The following is an 11512-nucleotide window of genomic DNA, read 5'->3' on the forward strand; positions in this document are numbered from 1 at the left end:
ATATTAATATTTTTTTTTTGTTAACTTAAATGATTCACAAAATGATAAAATTGTTATAATAAATAGTTTATAGATAAATACTACATATATATTAACTTTCACTGTAATTACTTCATAACCGTTGTTGATATATATACATTTTTTAATTACATTATAATTGTTATAACTAATGAGATAAATTTTTAAAAAGTAAAGATAAATAAGTTTCACCAATAGCTAATATCTAAAAGGTAAATAAATATCAACGTAGTTATTTCGTGCGGCCTAGTTTTAAAATTTAAACATATCTCATGTGTTTTTATAGGGTCATGTCTTAAATTTAAAAGGAATTATAACACACACCTCGCCTTTCTCTCTCTTCTTTTCTACTTTATGCAAACAAATCTCAGCCCTAAATCTCAAAATTCCCCTAAATTGTACCGCCGGAACTTATACACTTTACCGGAGGTATCTCTTCTCTCCGATTTTACTCGCTTTGTGCTGTGAATTGCTTCGAATTAGTCAAAATTCAAATAATTTTCTTTGTCTTTTATGCTTTTTTTAATATATATATTTTTTTGCAGATAAATTCGCTGATGAGTGATCACTAACAATATCTAATCAATCCTTCGGAAAATTGTTAGGTAGGTTGTTGAACCAACCAATTGACAGAAAAAAGGTTAAATTTTTTTCACTGATTTTGAAGTGTTCATGGGCTTATTGTTTTATGGCTTTCTGTTGTGTATGCTGATGCTACATTTCCATTTTAGGGTTATGGGAATGCATATGCAGTTTGTTTGTGATGCCAGCTTCTTGTTATTTTAAAGTTGAATGTCCTCTCCCTAAGCCAATTTATTTAGTTTAGTTCATTCTATGTTCATTAATGTGGATAATAGGTTATATTTAGTTCTTTTGTTCTTTCTTTTCTGTTTTTTATAATTGTAGCGAAGATCTCACAGTGAATTTCTTTTCCTCTGACGAGGCTCTTTGTATGTTCATTAAATCTTTTCACTAATTTTGAATCTTTCTTTATGGTCTTAATCTGTTTTTCTGATTGTGTATGCACTACACAGATGATACATGAAAATAGTGTGTGTGTGAGTATTCGTGTGATATGCAGTGTGTTTTTCATACCTATTTTATCTTTTTCTTAAAATTTCGGTGGTGATATCTATGATGCCAGCTTCTTGTTATTTTTAAAGTTGAATTTTATTCCTGCCCTAACTAATTTCTTTAGCTTGTGGAATTTGACGTTAGTTTACTTCAATTTATATTCCGTAATACAACAACAACAACAACAACCCAGTGAAATCCCACAACATGGGGTCTGGGGAGGGTAGAATGTACGCAGACCTTACTCCTACCAAGGTAGGACGGCTGTTTCCTAGAGACCCTCGGCTTAGTAAAAGCATAAATGCATAAATGCATAAGAATAGGAAATTAAAAGCTTTATGAGAAAAATAACAAACAAATAACGAATAGATAACAAATAAATACAAATAAATAAATACAAATAACAAATAACGATTAAATAAATAATGATAGCGTCACAGGTTCAATAGAGTAATCAAAGCATAGAAAGTAATAAATAATAACATAAATAACAGAAATCAGAATTCACAGCGCAAGAGATCGTAATGCACTACTACGCCTATGAATAGAGAAGAAAAACAAGACTATGAACTAGCATTCTACCCTAATGTGGGTCCTCCACACCCTCCTATCTAAGGTCATGTCCTCCGTAAGCTGTAACTGTGCCATGTCCTGTCTAATCACCTCTCCCCAATACTTTTTCGGCCTACCCCTACCTCTTCTGTAACCATCCATGGCCAGCCTCTCACACCTCCGTAATGTGGATAGTAATTAATACTCGTGTTCATTTTCCTTTCTGATTTTTTCAATTGTGGTAAATGCCATGTTTTTTATGAGGCTCCCTGACTTGTGAGCAGTGAAATATACTAGCCTGCCAGGTTCTGTCACTAATTGTTGTAGTAAGCTGGAGCTCATTTCACTATGTCGGGATTCAATCGCAATGGAATTAATTTGATCAACTGCTTCTTTCATTTTTCTGAATGGCATCCACTTGAATAGCAAAATCGACCGGGGCTTGAAGCCCAGATCCAAATTTTCCTTTTCTAAGGTTATCTTACTACTTCTACCTTTAAATTAATCTGTGTATTGATACGTAATTGATTTGTAACAAGAGTGGTGCTATTTTTCAGGTGTTGGGATCACATTGTTTCTGGGTTGTATAGTGTAGTCATTACAATAATTCTGTATTTTCTGATGTTTGCGAAGGGGCATTCTGTTGTGAAAGTGACAGAAATGGGGTGCTGTGGGTGTTTTGGATTCTGTTTTGCAAGAAAACCAAAAAGGGTGGGAAGACCCAATTTGGGATTGAGAAATAACTGTTCTCAGGAGTCTTTGTTATATGATGAGGGGGAGGAGGAAGATGGTTGCTCCTACAACGGTGATGTAACCGATACTGGTAATGGGGATGATGGTGAGTATCGCATCCCAGTCAAACGTTCTGAAGAGATTCTCATGTATAAAGCTGAAAATGGGTTGGCTTGCAGGGAGATTCCTGTCAAGGAAACCCACAGAGTTGTACGGGATGAGGTAATAACAGAGTAAAAGATCTTGTAGACAATGGAAAGCTTTGAAACTTCATTTAATTGAATAGATGTGAAAACGATGGTTACTTCCACTTTAGCTTCTCTCGATCTATAGTTGAGTAGGTTTGGTCGTCTTGGTACGAAGTTATCTCTATGGAAACAGAAATTGGTAAACCCAGAAACAGATAAATGAATACTCTAATTTTTAGTATCTCAAGATATCTGATAGGAGAATATACTTCCCTTAGTAGCATATCCTTACCTATTAGAAAAAGGTAACTCCATAACCGACAACTGAACATTTTAATTTTTAATATCTCCGAAGATGTCTGGTAGGAGAAATATAATACCCCCCCCCCCTTCATCCGACTAATCTTTGAAGCTAAATTGGATAAAATCAATTCAATATTTTGAAATTAGTATCTTATATATTCAAAATAAATATGATAAGTACTATAAGTTGTGAATCTTCTCATGTCAATATGATGAAAAAAATTACATTTTAAAATGTTGGTCAAAGTTCACATAGTTTAAATCTTGAGAAGTGAAACTTGCCGCATAAATGGGGCAAAGGGAGTACATTATATTGTTCTTTTTTAGCTCACTTTTGAACTTTACCTTTTCTGGAGAAAGGTAACAGTGGATTCACTATAAACTTTTTTGTAATATACATTTGTATGGTGAGTCAACTGAAGTGGCGTGCTCTATTATGTTTCATGGTTGGCCTTCTATGCAGCTGTTTTTATCACATTATTTATCCTCACAAAATGCAATTGTTGAAGTGGCATGCTCTATTAGAGCTTCATATGGTTGACCTATGTGGCTATTTTGTCACATTACTTTAGCCGATGTTACTCATGGATGTAATTGTTCCAGGATGAAGATGGGAACAAGATGGTTAATGAGTATGTACGTGAATATAAGATCGGGTCTGGTAGCTATGGGAAAGTGGTGAGCTGAGTGCTACTAGTGTTACATTTCTGTTTTAAATTGAAGGAATCTGGGTTATATATCTTATTGCCTTGCAATGACACAGGTTCTATATAGAAGCCGTACTGATGGAAAACATTATGCTCTAAAGGTAACGTTTAAAAAAATAATTTTTCATGATTTCATCTTGTTTGACTGATGAAACTTAGCATAGCTTAAAGCATGCATTTCCACGACCTGTACTCTCGATCTTATGTACAACTTCTACTGATGGAAATTAGATTGCTATAAACTTAGAATAAGAGGTCAACTTTTTCTGTTGAAATGGTAAGAATTATGAGGTTTACAATTTAATATAGCTGATAAGGATTCAAAAAGCTTCTTGTTACAATGCTCTCTAATGAGCTGCTAGATTCACGATCGATTTTTTAAGGTTATACAAGTGAATACCTCACCATCAAACTTAGATCATTTTTATCCTCCAATTGATCACGGGGAGGGAGGGATTAATCAAATTACTTTATCTAGGACTGCTAATTCTAGTAGTATTTATGGTTGTGGAGGATAGTTGGAAAATGGATAGAAGTGACAATACTGTAAAACTGGTGGTTTGACTTAAAATAATCAATTTGTGATTAAATATTGACTTTGTTGGTCTTTTAAATAGTGGTAAGAGCTTTTGGTAATTGAATGCAGGCCTTTCGCAAGTCTCATTTATTAAAGTTGCGGGTGGCACCTTCAGAAACTGCAATGTCGGATGTTCTTCGTGAGGTACATACTCTCTTCTTCTTTGAGTTTTATCTTAAACCCACTTTTGAGCTATCCTCAAAACTTTAATTGTAATTTGGCTATTCATTTTTTGAATGTGAACCTTGTAATTGTAAGTCAAGTGGTAAACCATGTTTAATCGTGAAAATAGAAGAAGACAATAAATAAACTTTTTATTAACAACATATAAGATGGGTTTTTTACACAAGGTTCTGAGTTATGAAACACAATTTTTTAATACTCCTATTCATTTTATGTGTGTTAGTTTGACTGGACACTGAAGTAAGGGAGACTTTTGAATTGTGTGATATTAAATTAAAGATATGTGCAATGCATCAATCTTTGGTCTTAAACATGCCACCTGAGGTGTTGGAACTAAGGAACTTCTAAATATAAAAAATGACTTCACTTTTTAAACAAATTATAATGGAAGTAAGACATAAATTGAAATTGGGGTAGTAAATTTTAGTCAACAGAATAATTCCTCATTGGGTATGTTGTTGTTTATAATCGTTGAGAATATCGTACACGATATTATCAATTATTCTGCTGGCTAGTTCATTAAGGATAACTTATGAAACATTTTTTTTATGTTTCTCTCAACTTTCAGCAACCCTCTCAATTCAAGGTGAAGTATTTTGAGTGTGCTTATTTTGAAAGTTAGAAATATTCTAAAAGCAGCACTGGAATAGTAAATTGTCACTTGGTCGGTCACAGGAAAAATACTATTTTGGAGTCCACAATCCCCATAAAGCGACCCGATTTAGTACTGTTAGTGCTTATACTTGTCATGGCATGTGTGATCACTTTTGTTTTGTTGTGTGCCAACTAAGGTTGAGATGGATTGCACGATGTTATTCATGTTTTATTATACAATTCAATTACCTATTAGATTTTCTGTTCTTTTTTTTTGAGAAGGGAATTAGATTTTATCCCTGTTGTTCCCATTATTTGCTTTCTCATATATGCCTTATCTAACCTCTTTTATGCTTTTATGATTTTATTGAGCCGATGGTTTTTCGGAAACAGCCGTCCTACCTTGGTAGGAGTCAGGTTTGTGTACACTTTACCCTCCCCAGACCCCACGTTGTGGGATTTCACTGGGTTGTTGTTGTTGTTGTTGTTGTATGGACTATTCCTTGGTTAATGACCTTAATGTCTTTTCCCATTTTTGCAGGTTTTGATCATGAAAATGCTGAGCCATCCCAATATAGTTAATCTTATTGAGGTGATTGATGACCCAACAATAGATAACTTCTACATGGGTATTCCTTGCACATTCCTATTCCTATAAATACTACCTAATTAGATTTGTGGCTTGCTATGTATATTGAATCATATTTTGGTGAATGGAAAGAGGGAAAACCAAAAGGCTAAGCTTTTCTTTCTTTTCTTGTTTTGAACAGTCCTTGAATATGTGGAAGGAAAATGGGTTTGTGAGGGTGCTGGTCCAGCAGGTGGTCTTGGAGAAAATAAGGCAAGGACATACTTGCGTGACACCGTGTCCGGCTTGATGTATCTACATTCTCATGTATGAGATTCTTCTAGTAATTCCTTGGAAGAAACAATTTTCGTTGTTGATCTGTCTCATGTTTTTGTTTTTGCATCATGACCCTTGTGTGCATTTTCTTAATGTAACTGGTGTTAAAGACATCATGAATCCCCAATTTTTGCTTAGGGCATTCTTGAAGTCATAGACATTTTCAGAGAAACTCCACTTCTAGTTAGGTATCGGGTTATTGTGTTATCCTTGATTGACTGTCGAGCTATATTCTGAAGTATTGTCTTACTTTAACTAAATACTTAGAATTATGGAGTATGGGATTGGTAAGCTATTCTTTATTTCCATGCTCTATTTCAATGTGATTGAAGAATGAGATGTTAACCTTTAATGTTTAGGCCTTTTGGGTTATGATAAAACTGGTGAAATTGTCAACCAAAAGCTTGAACTAAGGAGAAACGCTCCAAAGAGTTATGGTTTTAGGATAAATAGTATGATCTGAATATATGCCTTGAAATTTAGCCATCATACAACAACAACAACATACCCAGTGAAATCCCACAAAGTAGGATCTGGAGAGGATACTACTACCTCGTGGAGGTAGAGAGACTGTTTTCAAGAGACCCTCGACACAAGTGTATCGATCCCAAATAAAAAAAAGAAAAAAACAGTGGAGAAAGCATAATGGTTAATAAGAAAAGCAGTATAAAGTCTTCCTGAGTGAAACAATAACAACAACAAAAAAATGTAATAATCGAAATACAATAAATAACATATGGCAAGAACTACAAAGGCACGACTAGTCCTACACCAGGCACTAAACCTCGCAAGGCACGACAACTCTACCTAGGGGTGGCAATTGGGTGGGTTGGGTTACTAGGCGGGTCATAATGGGTCAAGACAACAAATGGTTCAAGACCCAACCCAACCCAACCCAAATTTGCTTGGGTCAAAAAGAGTTGGGTAATGGGTTATAGTTAGGGTCGAGACCCAACCCAACTCAATTTTTACTAAGTTTTAATTGTTTTATTTGTTCTTTTAGTCTTTTACAATATTATAGTACTTAATAAAATTATTTTTTTTCTTGCTATGACTATATATAACATATCAATTTTTTGAAAAGAAAATTTATAAGTATTTTGATAAGATTTCTCTCGAGTCAATTTTGGTTACATATCAACCCAATATGGGTTGGGTTGAAATGGATTGAGCTAATGATAAATGGGCGGGTCAATAACCCGCCCAAACTTAAAAGGGTTGGGTGGGTTGGGTTTGATTTTTCCACCCCTAAGTCTACCCCTACTACCCTTCTATCCTAATATGCTACCTCTACTCCTTCCTATCTAAAGTAATGTCCGCGGTAATATGAAGCTGCGCTATGTCCTGTCTAATCACCTCTCCAATATTTTTTTGGCCTACACCTACCCCTCAGCGTACCCCCTTGGTATGCTATTTGCTAGGAGTCTTTTGGTCTTGTTTGGGATTTGTATTTGTGGTAAATGTACAGAACCTTACTGTGAGAGAGCACAAATCTTCAAATATTCGATTGCGGCTAGGCTAAACGGAGCAACATGGTTAGTAGGGATTCATATAGCTGACGCCTACTAAGTTGAAATTGAGGTGTTTTAGTAGTAGTAGTTTGGCTTTTCTACTAGGGTTAGTCTACTATCCTCTACAAGTGGCCTTTTGCATTAGAAACTTCTTATGTGGGCCTTCTTCCCAACAATTTGATTCTTTGAAACATTTCTGAGAAATGAAAGATTGGTTAGAGAAAAAATTACCTTGAGAAATATGGGCATCCCTTCTCTGGGCAAGAAAGCTAGTTTGACCTGAATCAGTGATGATTTTTTTCACTTGTCAAAGACTAACATATCATTGTTCATTTTAACTGTTGCTTATTGAACTAGTTGTAATCATGTGATAAGACAAGATGCGGCCTACAAATTTCATTGCAAAAGGGAAGTCCCTTAACTGATGGTAGAAGGAAGTCAAGGAACCAAGTGAAGGCTGAAGGGTCACTTTTTTCCTGCACTATATAATTACCATGTTAACTGTGAACAACAGAGTTGAAACCGTTCGACACATGCATTTTCCTTAGATTACTTAAATCATGCATCAGTAACTTTAAGGCTTTGCAAAGAGCTCACTGATAGATCGCAGTAATGTGCTTTATGTAGTTTAACATCTATGTTTTTTCTGCTGTTGAACAGAATATAATCCATGGGGATATTAAGCCAGACAATCTTTTAGTTACTGCCTCTGGTAGAGTGAAGATTGGTGATTTCAGTGTCAGCCAAGCTTTTGAGGTATGGCCTTTTCTCAACAATGGTTTCCTTCGGTTTTATTAATTAAAAAGGAGAAAAGAAATTATGGTTTTCTTCAGAATTTCCCTTTTTTTTTGGGAGATTCACGTGCAAGTGTTTGTTTGTGAGCATTTTTCTTTCCTTTCAATTTTACATTTGAGAATGTGGCCTGTGGGCCTTTCAAATTCGTGTGCTTCCTTGACTTATTCTGCAATAGAATATGTTAGTTATTATATTTCCGTAGTTCTGTCGTATCTATTCTCTACTTGGGGATATTTTGTGTTTTCCCTGCAACTAGCTGTTGATGACCATGCTCTGACTCCTCTCCGACTTGTTATCCAAGCATTATCTCTCTGAGCTTTTAGATTTATGCGAGACTGAGTATTTATCTCATGGATCATTGGAGCTGTTCTGCACATTGTTTGCATGGAAGTCTGAGTAGTGGGTCGAGCTTCGACCTGCCTGCTTTCTCTGTGTCCTTTTGATATTTATTTTTTAAAGAGCTTGCCCACAGTTATTACTTGGAAAAAGCTACATTTTCCTTCTGTCGGTGTTCTTATGTCCTCGGAAGGGTCTGAATGCTGAGATTCCCCTTGGGGAAGGGGAAAGCATGCTGCCAGCACCTCCAGTACCAAAATCCATCTGAGGGACTGTTTCTGTCCTGGAGCTGAAAATTGCTAGTATTTTGACTGTGTTGTGCAGAAAAAGTGGTTATTGAGGAGGATGGTCATGCTTTAGTAGTTAGTGGAGGAGGGAGTTGTTTGTCCAATTGAGTAAAGGGATAAATTTTTAAGGTTTGGAGAATTTGTGGGAGTTCTTGTGAACTGAAGGAGGATAAAGTCCTAGATTGCTAATTTTGATGAAGTAATTATGGTTTAATGGCATCAGGAAGATGATATAACAGCCCAAAAGAAATTAGGGATGGCTCCTAGATTGCTAATTGATATTGAACTAGAGGCAAAAGGAGATAGGGGTGTTGCAAAAGGGACAATAGCGGAGTAGGGGATGAATGACCCAAACAAGACAAGATTGCCATCACTAAGGAAGTGCTAGAGAATGGGGCATCTTATGGAGACGATTATGACAACCAAGACACATGAAAATAGTTTGCAGTGCTGCTGGGCAGAAAGACATGATGGCATGCTCGATTACGTACACTGATTGTTCGTCAGCTTCAAATGCTCAAAACAGACCATTTTCTGTCTGAAATGACAGGGATTGGTTTGGTTACATAGGGAATCCCAAGCAAAGAAATCTACACAATTTTCGGGTTCAGTAGTAGGAAAGAAATATCTAATCCTCGTTTTCCTTTCAAGAGACAGGCAACTTTGGATGAAGCCTAAATGCATCCTCCATAGCCATCGTCCCTAAAAAGGGATGGGGTAGCGTGCATCAAGGACTGTAGGCCTATTAATATGGTAAGAAGCATCTATAAGATAATTTCTAAAGTGCTTTCTAATCGATGAAAGAATGTGTTGGATGAGATAGTATCCTTCCCATAATGCATTTGTACAAGGCAGACAAATTTTGGTTGTGGCTTTGTGGAAAATGAGATGGTTAATTCTAGAAGGAGGCGTGCCAGGAATTTTATGCAAGTAGGACCTTGAGAAGGCATATGATCGTGTGAGTTCGAAATTTTTGGACTACATGATGGGGGGGGGGGGGGGGGTTTGGGGACAAGTGAGTCAGTTAAGTTTTGTATCTCTACAGTTAGATTCTCAGTCATGGTAAATGACCTTGTGGTTTCTTCTCCAGCTCAAAGGATCTGAGACACAGCTTTAGCAGAAGGCTTTTTGAGGGGCTTTTCTTCTTCCACCAGGCAACAGAGTATTATCAGGCTCAACCGCCTTCTATTTGAGAACATGCAAATGTATCTCAATAGGAGAGGAATTTCTTGATACTTTAGTGGTTATTGAGGAGGATGGTCATGTTATCTGTTGCATTTGAAGGCCCTAATAGGAGAGGAATTTCTTGATGCTGTTATATACATCCTCTAGTTTAAACATTTGCACTCTAGGTTTTAGGGTAATTGGGTTAATTTAAGTTATGTTTGCCATTATCTCAAGTTATGTTCTTCTTTCTCTTTCCGTCAATGGCTAACTTTAGTGAACTGCCTTGTTTGTAGGATGATAATGATGAGCTTAGGCGGTCTCCAGGCACTCCTGTTTTTACTGCTCCTGAGTGCTGCTTAGGTTAGAATCTCGGGTCCTCCAATATTGACGTTTATATAATCTGTTTTCCTTACTGAAGTGGTTTCTTATTATTACTAATATTTTTGGTTGAGAAAGGTAACAATATACTGATGGGGTTTCTTCGTATTAATAGGACTAACATATCACGGAAAAGCTGCTGATACATGGGCAGTGGGTGTCACCCTTTACTGTATGGTGTTAGGAAAGTACCCATTTCTAGGAGACACACTCCAGGATACATATGACAAGGTAAGGGTCAACTCTTGTTAGTGATGTATAATAATATCTCTAAGCCCTTAGTTTTCCAGTTCTTTAACCACCTTTGCTTTCTGTATTCCCAGATAGTAAATAACCCCATCTCTCTCCCTGATGATATGGATCCCCTGCTGAAGAATTTACTTGAGGGCCTTCTCTGTAAAGGTTTGTCTTTAATGCCATGCCACTGACATTTGCCTTGTGCTACCTTATTGCATATGATTTGAATTCCTTGAATATGCTAAAAAGTTGTCATTTCTGTTACTTTCTTCTGGTTATCCTAAAACGTAGTGCGTCGTGAAAGTTGTCATTTCTGTTGCTTCTTCTGGTCATACTAAAAAGTAGTGCGTCATGCAGATCCAGCACAAAGGATGACTCTTCAGAGTGTTTCTGAGCATGAATGGGTTGTTGGTGATGAAGGTCCCATCCCTCGGCATTTATGTTGGTGCCAGAGCCAAAAAATGCGAAAGGAAATATCAGATGGGAATGCAGAGGATACTTTCACTTGATAACTCTTGACAGAAGGATGTTCAGTGACTTCATTTTCTGTATCTACCTTATAAAGTTCTGAGTTATGGAAGGAATAGTAGCTAGAATACAGTTATACAGGCAAACAAATTAGGATAGTAGAATATGAGTGATTTGAGTAAATTGGGTGAGTTTTCTAGCTGTAAGTGGGAGTAGTGGAAGACAGAAGACTTGTGCCTCAAATAATCTTTTTAATCAAATTCAATATCATGGAGGGCTAAATTTTGGAATATAAATCAGATATTTTCCCATTGACTAAATTTTGGAATATAAAGAGTCGCGCCAAGCACTCTATTTATCTAAGACCAAATATATTAGTAGAAAATATCATTGGATCATAAGACTTAATGCGAGAGAGTAGAACCTTTGAAGAATGTAATTTTTCTGAATATTGACGAGAGAGTTTAGAACCTTTAGGGGTGGTTTCGTTTGAATACAGTT

At 36.2% G+C, this 11512-nt stretch overlaps 1 protein-coding gene across 5 annotated transcripts; it reads left to right on the forward strand.

Annotated features, from left to right (window-relative positions):
* The first annotated feature begins 294 nt into the window (after positions 1 to 294).
* LOC129898882 (serine/threonine-protein kinase GRIK2-like) lies at positions 295 to 11307 on the forward strand. Of its 5 annotated transcripts, XM_055973598.1 has the most exons (15): positions 295 to 447; positions 564 to 623; positions 1929 to 2119; positions 2202 to 2482; positions 2556 to 2598; positions 3471 to 3528; positions 3631 to 3675; positions 4221 to 4295; positions 5470 to 5557; positions 5699 to 5823; positions 8004 to 8099; positions 10222 to 10288; positions 10422 to 10537; positions 10630 to 10708; positions 10901 to 11307. In XM_055973598.1, the coding sequence occupies exons 4-15, from the start codon at positions 2266 to 2268 to the stop codon at positions 11050 to 11052; spliced, it is 1161 nt and encodes a 386-aa protein (XP_055829573.1). In that variant the 5' UTR covers positions 295 to 447; positions 564 to 623; positions 1929 to 2119; positions 2202 to 2265; the 3' UTR covers positions 11053 to 11307. The 5 variants fall into 5 exon arrangements, with proteins under 5 accessions (XP_055829573.1, XP_055829571.1, XP_055829568.1 ...); XM_055973596.1 differs by having other exon boundaries at positions 564 to 658; positions 2202 to 2598; positions 3471 to 3545; XM_055973593.1 differs by having other exon boundaries at positions 2202 to 2598; positions 3471 to 3545.
* Positions 11308 to 11512: the final 205 nt, after the last annotated feature.

The sequence above is a fragment of the Solanum dulcamara genome, chromosome 8 (genome assembly GCF_947179165.1).
Source record: "Solanum dulcamara chromosome 8, daSolDulc1.2, whole genome shotgun sequence".
In the NCBI taxonomy this organism is placed as follows: Eukaryota; Viridiplantae; Streptophyta; class Magnoliopsida; order Solanales; family Solanaceae; genus Solanum; species Solanum dulcamara.